This window comes from Eubalaena glacialis, chromosome 4 (genome assembly GCF_028564815.1).
Source record: "Eubalaena glacialis isolate mEubGla1 chromosome 4, mEubGla1.1.hap2.+ XY, whole genome shotgun sequence".
In the NCBI taxonomy this organism is placed as follows: domain Eukaryota; kingdom Metazoa; phylum Chordata; class Mammalia; order Artiodactyla; family Balaenidae; genus Eubalaena; species Eubalaena glacialis.
The window spans coordinates 177,132,879-177,140,349 of record NC_083719.1 but is presented as its reverse complement, the minus strand read 5'-3'; the positions used below and the strand labels follow the sequence as shown (position 1 = coordinate 177,140,349).

At 59.0% G+C, this 7,471-nt stretch overlaps 2 protein-coding genes across 2 annotated transcripts; both read left to right on the top strand.

Moving 5' to 3' along the window:
- Positions 1–440: 440 nt before the first annotated feature.
- On the top strand, positions 441–3,822 carry KLF1 (KLF transcription factor 1). The gene is made up of 3 exons (XM_061188723.1): positions 441–527; positions 1,182–2,022; positions 3,209–3,822. Exons 1-3 carry the CDS (start codon positions 441–443, stop codon positions 3,382–3,384), a joined length of 1,104 nt encoding a protein of 367 aa, XP_061044706.1. The 3' UTR covers positions 3,385–3,822.
- A 1,030-nt stretch (positions 3,823–4,852) lies between these two features.
- On the top strand, positions 4,853–7,461 carry DNASE2 (deoxyribonuclease 2, lysosomal). Its single transcript, XM_061188722.1, has 6 exons — positions 4,853–5,259; positions 5,377–5,557; positions 5,649–5,727; positions 6,050–6,214; positions 6,306–6,500; positions 6,917–7,461. Exons 1-6 carry the CDS (start codon positions 5,165–5,167, stop codon positions 7,255–7,257), a joined length of 1,056 nt encoding a protein of 351 aa, XP_061044705.1. The 5' UTR covers positions 4,853–5,164; the 3' UTR covers positions 7,258–7,461.
- Positions 7,462–7,471: the final 10 nt, after the last annotated feature.

Below are 7,471 nucleotides of genomic sequence, written 5' to 3'. Positions count from 1 at the left end.
CTGTTTATGGGGAAGGGGAGAGCTGCAAGGTCCTGGTCAGGGGCAAGGGGGTCTTGAAGATCCTTCCCAGAATCCCCATTCTGCCTGTCACCCCTTCTCCAGGAAGGTAACTGAGAACAGGCTCCAAGTTTCTCCTTCTTTGGGAACCCAGTGCCTCACTTTGCCCAATCCCTGAACCCCCAGCCCCTGAACCCCCAGCCCCTGAACATCTGATTGGCTTTGGATACAGGATCATTCTTTAAGGCTCAGCCCCAAACAGGCCTAGGCGAAGTCTGTTCCCCCAGAAACGGTGACCCCCGCCTTTGCCTGCCCCTTATCAGGGGCTGCAGCCAATCAGCTGAGGGCAGAGAGGAGCCCTCCAAGGGGCCATCAGAGCCTCAGAGCCCACGAGGCTGCCAAAGGAGAGGAGGCCTGAGCCCCAGGGTGGGCACCAGCCAGCCATGGCTGCAGCGGAGACCGCCTTGCCCTCCATCAGCACGCTGACCACCCTGGGCCCCTTCTTGGACACACAGGAAGACTTCCTCAAGGTGGGGCCAGTGGGGTCTAGATGGGCTGCCAGGGGTTCTGGGCCCAGGCCACAGAGCTGGGGGATCAGGTCTGAATCTTGCCTTGGAATTCAGAGACCTGGTCAGCGCTGGGTGTCCTCAGTGCAGGCCAGGGGTCTGAACTTGGTCTAAGGGCCTATTTCTGTCATAGAAAACTGAGGCTGGGAACTGAACAACTCAGGGATCTAGGCTCAGTGAGACACCCCCAGATATCAGAGGGAAATGGCAGATGTGTCTAGGGGACATCCAGGAATTAATCTTGGAATTAATCTTGTTGGGGGACAGGGAAGAAGAGGAAGGTTCTTGGGGGAAACTGAGGCAAGGCTGAGCCTCCTCCAGCCTTCCATTCTTGGCTCTGCCACCCCTTCCCCCTTGCCTGAGTGTGGCTCCAGATAATGTAAGCCTTATCTCCTGTCTCCAGCCTGACAGATAGACCTCTGTCTCTGGAGCTGAGGTGGTGGGGGGAGGGGGGGAAGGACAATGTGAGGGACAGACTGACATGACAGACAAGCAAACAAGACCCCTTTATTGAGCCTCTTGCCAGTCTGCCCCCATCAGGGCATCCAGCCCCCACCATCTCCGGGCAGGATACCCTGGTGTCCACTGAAGCTTCGTGCTACCGGCTCCCTCCCACAGTGGTGGCGCTCTGAAGAGGTGCAGGACTTGGGCCCAGGTCCCCCCGACCCCACAGGGCCACCCCTCCACGTGAGGCCTGAGTTGGAGGACACGCCCGGGGAGGACGAAGACGATGAGAGGGACGCGGCTACCCCCTGGGACCTGGATCTCCTACTCACCAATTTTCCGTGCCCAGAGCCGGGCAGCGCGCCCCAGACCTGCGTCCCCCAGACTTGCGCTCTGGCGCCTGGCGAAGGTTCCGGGGTGCAATTCCCACTGCCGCCCGAGACTCTGGGCGCGTACGCGGGCGGCCCGGGGCTGGTGGCTGGGCTCTTGGGTCCCGAGGAGCACCCGGGCTGGGCGCGCCCGGCCCCACGAACCCCGGCTCCCGATGCCTTCGTGGGCCCAGCCCTGATTCCAGCCCCCGAGCCCAAGGCGTTGCCGCTGCAGCCGATGTACCCGGGACCGGGTGCGGGTTCCTCCGGCAGCTACTTCCCCCGGACGGGGCTTTCAGTGCCTGCAGCGCCGGGAGCCCCCTACGGGCTGCTGTCCGGGTACCCTGCGCTGTACCCGATGCCGCAGTACCAAGGGCACTTCCAGCTCTTCCGCGGGCTCCAGGCTCCGGCGCCCGGTCCCGCCACGCCCCACTCCTTCCTGAGTTGTCTAGGGCCCGGGACGACGGGTGCAGGACTCGGGGGGACCACAGGAGACCCAGGAGGGACCGCGGAGGCCGCGCCATCCAAGCGCAGCAGGCGATCTTGGGCGCGCAAGAGGCAGGCTGCGCACACGTGCACGCACCCGGGCTGCGGCAAGAGTTACACCAAGAGCTCTCACCTGAAGGCGCATCTACGCACGCACACAGGTGAGGGGGCGGGGCCCGGCGCAGGGGCGGGGCTGGGTGGGACCTTGGGAGACAAGAGCTGCAGAGGAGCTGGAAACCAGGAGCAAGGGGAGGGGCTAAAGCAAAGTCTCGGAGCAAAAGGCTGGGCAGAAGGAGCTGGGGACGCGTCTGGAATATCAGGAGCCGGATGGGAAGTAGTGCGGAAGGCATGTGGGGACGGAGAGAGGACATGGAAAACCTGGGAAGCATTTCAGGGAACCGAGGGCTAAGACCTGGGCCAGGGACGGGCCGAAGAGCAGAAAGCCAGGCAAGCTGTGTAGGGGCCGGGGCTAGAGGAGGGACTGCGGGGAGAGGACAGCTCGAAATACCAGGGGCGGGGCCAAAGACCCAGGGTTCAGGTTTGGGTCAAGCGAGAGCGGAGTTAGGTGTTCTGGGGCGGTAGCCAGGAGTATAAAGAGTGGGTTGCTTGGTTAGACTGTAGGGGGCGTGCTGGAGCTCAGGAGAGTTAGTTTCAGGGGCCCGGACGCAGAGGCAGGTCCTGGAGAGCAAAGGGAAATGGCTGGGAAATACAGGAGGGTAGGCATAGGAGGAGAAGCCGGGTCCCAAGGAGCCAAAGACAGGGGAGGGGACGTGGAACAGAGGCGGGGTGGAGGAGGAATGAGGCCTATGCATAGGGGTCCGCACAGAGGATGGGGCCACGTGTACAGACGCGTCCAGGAACGCAGGGAGGAGGGGCCGGGTCTAGCAGGGGGAGAGCATACTCACTGGGGACAGGGCCTGGAACACCAGGTGGATTTCGGGGCTCAAGGGCCAAGGCCAGGGGCAGGATTGGGCAGCAGCTTGAGGGTCCCCTGGTGCAAAGGAGGGGCTGGGACATAGGGGCAGTGCCAAAGGACAAAGATTGTGACGGCATTAGGACGCAGGGGCAGGGTACCGGGCACAGGAAGTAGGGCTAGTAGTGTAGAGGGCGCGACTTGTGACCAGGAAATGAAAAGGGGCCTGGCGCCAGCAGGAACAGAAGAAGAAGGGTCGGGGTAGCAGAGGCCGGCCCTGGGTACAGATTCAGACCCTTCCCGAGAGTGTCTCCTTAAATTTCACGACCTAGGCGCCTGACTTGCCTCACCCTAGTCCCGGCCAAGGCTAGGAGGGAGGACCCTGGGACCAGGTGTGGGGGACAGTGGCTCTCAAGGCTTCCTCGTCCCCCCAGGGGAGAAGCCATACGCCTGCACGTGGGATGGCTGTGGCTGGAGGTTCGCGCGCTCCGATGAGCTGACCCGTCACTACCGAAAGCACACCGGTCAGCGTCCCTTCCGCTGCCAGCTCTGTTCGCGTGCTTTTTCGCGCTCGGATCATCTGGCCTTGCACATGAAGCGTCATCTTTGAGCCCCGCCCCGGCACTTGGACCTTTTCTGGGGACTGGGGTTAGAACAAGAACGGACCCAGGCACGGTGGTTTTCCCTCGGATGAACCCTCGTCCGGACTCTTGGTCCCACAGATCCACCAAGGACTGGCCCATAGACAGACCTGGGGGAGCCTCCAGCAGAAGTTCCCACATGTCCTTGGCCACAGGGAGCCACAGTCACACACGGTCATGTAGACCGAGCGAGATAGACCTCAAAATAAACGGACTCAGGTGGATACTTAGATACTTCTGACAAAGAGACAGACCCTCAGAGAGCTGGACCATCAGACCAGCTCACAGGTGGCCCTAGACAACAGAGGCGTTGTGAGGTGAGGCTTCCCAGAGACGCTGGTTCTAGAAGAAGGCTTCACACTGTGACTCCTGAAGCTCCACATAGTGGCTGGCATTGATGTGAATGGTTATGGGTCTCGTAAAAATGCTCCTCCCAAATAAAGCTTCAGTGTTGGTCTGAATTTGTGGGTTTTGGGTGTGGAAGTTGGGAGGAAGCTTAACCCCAGAGGTGATATTGGGGAGCTATACACACGCTCACACCCTCCTCTCCTAAAACTGGGCAACCCTCCTCAGGCACTTGCAGCCCGTCCTTCCCCCACCCCAAGGTCAGGCTACATTGTCCCTGCCTCCTGCCTCGAAACCCAGGGACATTCACAGGGACCATCTTCCTCCACTTAAGAATCCTCAGCCCGGGGGCTTCCCTAGTGGCACAGTGATTAAGAATCTGCCTGCCAATGCAGGGGACACGGGTTCGAGCCCTGGTCGGGGAAGATCCCACATGCCGCGGAGCAACTAAGCCCAAGGGCCACAGCTAATGAGCCTGCGCTCTAGAGCCCGCGAGCCACAACTACCGAGCCTGCGTGCTGCAACTATTGAAGCCCGCACGCCTAGAGCAGGTGCCCCGCAACGAAAAGCCATCGCAATGAGAAGCCCGCGCTCGGCAACGAAGAGTAGCCCCCGCTCACCGCAACTAGAGTAAAGCCCACGCTCAGCAACGAAAACCCAACGCAGCCAAAAAAAAAAAAAAAAAAAAATCCTCAGCCGGGTCCCAGAGCCCCGTCATCCTTCACCCTGTCATCATCCAAAGTGACCCCTTGGCTAGCTCAGCGGCGGTGGCGGGGGGGTGGGGGGAACATGCAGAATGAAAAGGGGGAGGACCAGGAGGGCAAGCGCCCTTTAAGGGAGCAAAAGTCACGAGAGTTGGACCTTAGGCTGTAAGGCAGGAAAGGAAAAAAAAAATCCAAATTTGCCTCTGACGGAGAAGCCAGGGGAGGAGCGAAGTTCAGTGAAAGAGTGTTGATTGGGATTAGCCAGAATTGAAAGAGACGGAGGCAGGGCCTACTGGAGGGACGTGGGCTGTGATTGGCCAGGAGTAGAGCCGGAGGCCGGACACTGGAAACCACCTGGCCGTGAGACGCCATGTCTGGGCCGAGCCAGAGGATGGAGCCTATCAGGGACTAGTCTGCCGGAAGCAGGAGGCGGCCCCAGGCTGGCCGGGTCGGGGGCGGAGCCTGCAGGGAGCAACTGCCCCGAAGAAAGCCGAGCCCCCTGGAGGATCCTTGACTACCTATTCAGACCTCTGCTTCTCACCTCGCGGGCGGAGTCTGCATCCTCGTGATGTCTGGGCCTGGGTTCCCCGGCGGGTTTGGGGAAGTGAAAGTCACCAGAGGCCGGGTCTGGCCCAGCTCGTGACCCCGCGCCTTGCGGTCCCGACACAGATTTCTAGACCCCAGCTAACGCTCTGAGCTCATGGCCGCGCTGAGCTTGCTGCTATTGGCCGTGCTGCTCTGGGTCCCTGTAGGGACCCTGACCTGCTACGGGGACTCGGGGCAGCCTGTGGACTGGTGAGTGCGCGGGAGCCGACTATCCCTCCGGGGCCGCACTGGGGATTGCTGCGTTCCTAGGTGAAGACTGGGGTTCCTTTTCTTCTTCCTCTATTCTGTCCTTTTCCTAACCTCCAGGTTCGTCGTCTACAAGCTGCCGGCCCACAGCGGGCCCGGAGATGCGGCGCAGAGAGGGCTGCGGTACAAGTACTTAGATGAAGACTCAGGGGGCTGGCGCGACGGTGCGGGGCTCATCAGCAGCCCCACGGGGGCCGTGGGCCGCAGCCTGCTGCCGCTGTACCGAAACACCACCAGCCAGGTGAAGACGCCCCCAGCAGAACCTGGGGTGGGACTCTAGGGTGGGCCCGACTTGGGGGAACCTTCAAGTTGCCCCTGTCCATCTTCCCCAGCTCGCCTTTCTACTCTACAATGACCAACCGCCTCAATCCAGCGGGTCTCAGGACTCTTCCAGCCGTGGGCACACGAAGGGTGAGGCCAGACTGGGAACTGGGGAAGAGTTCTGGTTTCCCTGTGCATTTCCCCCAGCTAACCCATGAGTTGCCACGGGGGTGAGGGTGGGCTGCTCTGTCAGGCCCTAGCCATCTGTTTCCTTATTTTAAATCAACATTGTCCTTCCTCTGGACTAAGAGAATCGATGGCTGTGGAAACTGAGCTCAGCAGTGGTCCTGACACTGCCCACTGCCCACTGGTCCTGTGGTCCAGGCCCCCTACAGACTGAGTGTTCCTGGGTTGCACATGTGCTTGTTGGGATGCCTCAAGCAGTCCCCCTGATCTCCAATTTCTGGTTCAGGTGTGCTGCTGCTGGACCAAGAAGGGGGCTTCTGGTTGATCCACAGCGTTCCGAACTTCCCTCCACCTGCCTCCTCTGCTGCGTACAGCTGGCCTCCTAGTGCCCAGAACTATGGGCAGACCCTGATCTGTGTATCTTTTCCTCTCACCCAGTTCCTGAATATCAGTGAGTGGAGACAGGGAGGCAGGGTGAGTCCCTGATTCCCAGGCTAGAATCTTGGAACAGTCACTCATTTTCTTCTCCCCTTGCCCTCCAGGCAGACAGCTGACCTACACCTACCCTCTCGTGTATGACCATAGGCTGGAAGGGGACTTCGCCCAGAAATTCCACCTGGAGGAGGTAGTCAAGGGCCATCATGTTCGCCAGGGACCATGGAACAGCAGCGTAACACTCACATCAAACAAAGGACACATGTTCCAGAGCTTTGCCAAATTTGGAAACTTTGGAGATGGTGAGCCTTGAGGTTGACAGTTGGAGAACTTTTTCTGCAGAGGGGGTGTCTGGTGTGTCCATGGCTGAGGGCAGGTCATGGTTAGGGACTAGAACACCTTGGAGTCATAATCACATGAGAGGTAAACAACAAATATACCTGTGTTCAAATATTGGTTTCTGGCTGTGTGATACATGATTTAACCAGAGCCTCAACTTACCTTTCTGAAAAATGGGAATAATGGTATCAACTTTAAAGGACTGTCGAGTGACATGATGCATATAAAGCATTTAGTAAGGGCTATTAGTCTTAATGTTATAATTCCCCAGATTGCCAGGAATTGATAACTGAGGAAACAGCTCAGAGAGGGGAAGTGGTCTAGGGAATCCCTAGCAGTGATCCTGACCCTGTCCATGTCCTCTTTCCATCTTCTGCAGACCTGTACTCTGGCTGGTTGGTGGAAGCCCTTGGCAGTGACCTACAGGTCCAGTTCTGGCAAAGATCTTCTGGCATCCTGCCCTCCAACTGCTCTGGGGTCCAGCACGTACTGGATGTGACCCAGACAGCCTTCCCTGGGCTAGCTGGGCCAACCTTCAATGCCACAGAAGACCATTCCAAGTGGTGTGTAGCCCCAGAAAGGCCCTGGGCCTGTGTGGGTGACATGAATCGGAACAAAAGAGAGGAGCACCGGGGGGGGGGCACACTGTGTGCCCAGCTGCCCGCCCTCTGGAAGGCCTTCCAGCCTCTGGTGAAGGCATGGAAGCCCTGTGGAAAGTAGAGCAGGGCCTTCTCTCTAGGAAGCCCAGCAGAGCATATAAGAGCTAAGGCTCAAGGGCCCGTTTGGACTTCAGTTTGAATCTATTTAGTGTCTTCCTATTTGTTTGGCCTTGATCATGTGCCTTAACCTCTCTGTGACTCAATCTACTCATCTGCAAAATGGGAATCATAACACCTTACTCAGGATTGTCGAGGAATAAAAAGAAATTGGTAAA

Bases quoted from the DNA above. Each gene is read 5' to 3' on its own strand.
- DNASE2 (XM_061188722.1), top strand. From the start codon at position 5,165: ATGGCCGCGCTGAGCTTGCTGCTATTGGCCGTGCTGCTCTGGGTCCCT. The intron at 6,215-6,305 runs GTGAGTGGAGAC...CTTGCCCTCCAG, and splicing joins CACCCAGTTCCTGAATATCA to GCAGACAGCTGACCTACACC. The intron at 6,501-6,916 runs GTGAGCCTTGAG...CATCTTCTGCAG, and splicing joins ATTTGGAAACTTTGGAGATG to ACCTGTACTCTGGCTGGTTG.
- KLF1 (XM_061188723.1), top strand. From the start codon at position 441: ATGGCTGCAGCGGAGACCGCCTTGCCCTCCATCAGCACGCTGACCACC. The intron at 528-1,181 runs GTGGGGCCAGTG...TCCCTCCCACAG, and splicing joins CACAGGAAGACTTCCTCAAG to TGGTGGCGCTCTGAAGAGGT. The intron at 2,023-3,208 runs GTGAGGGGGCGG...TCGTCCCCCCAG, and splicing joins GCATCTACGCACGCACACAG to GGGAGAAGCCATACGCCTGC.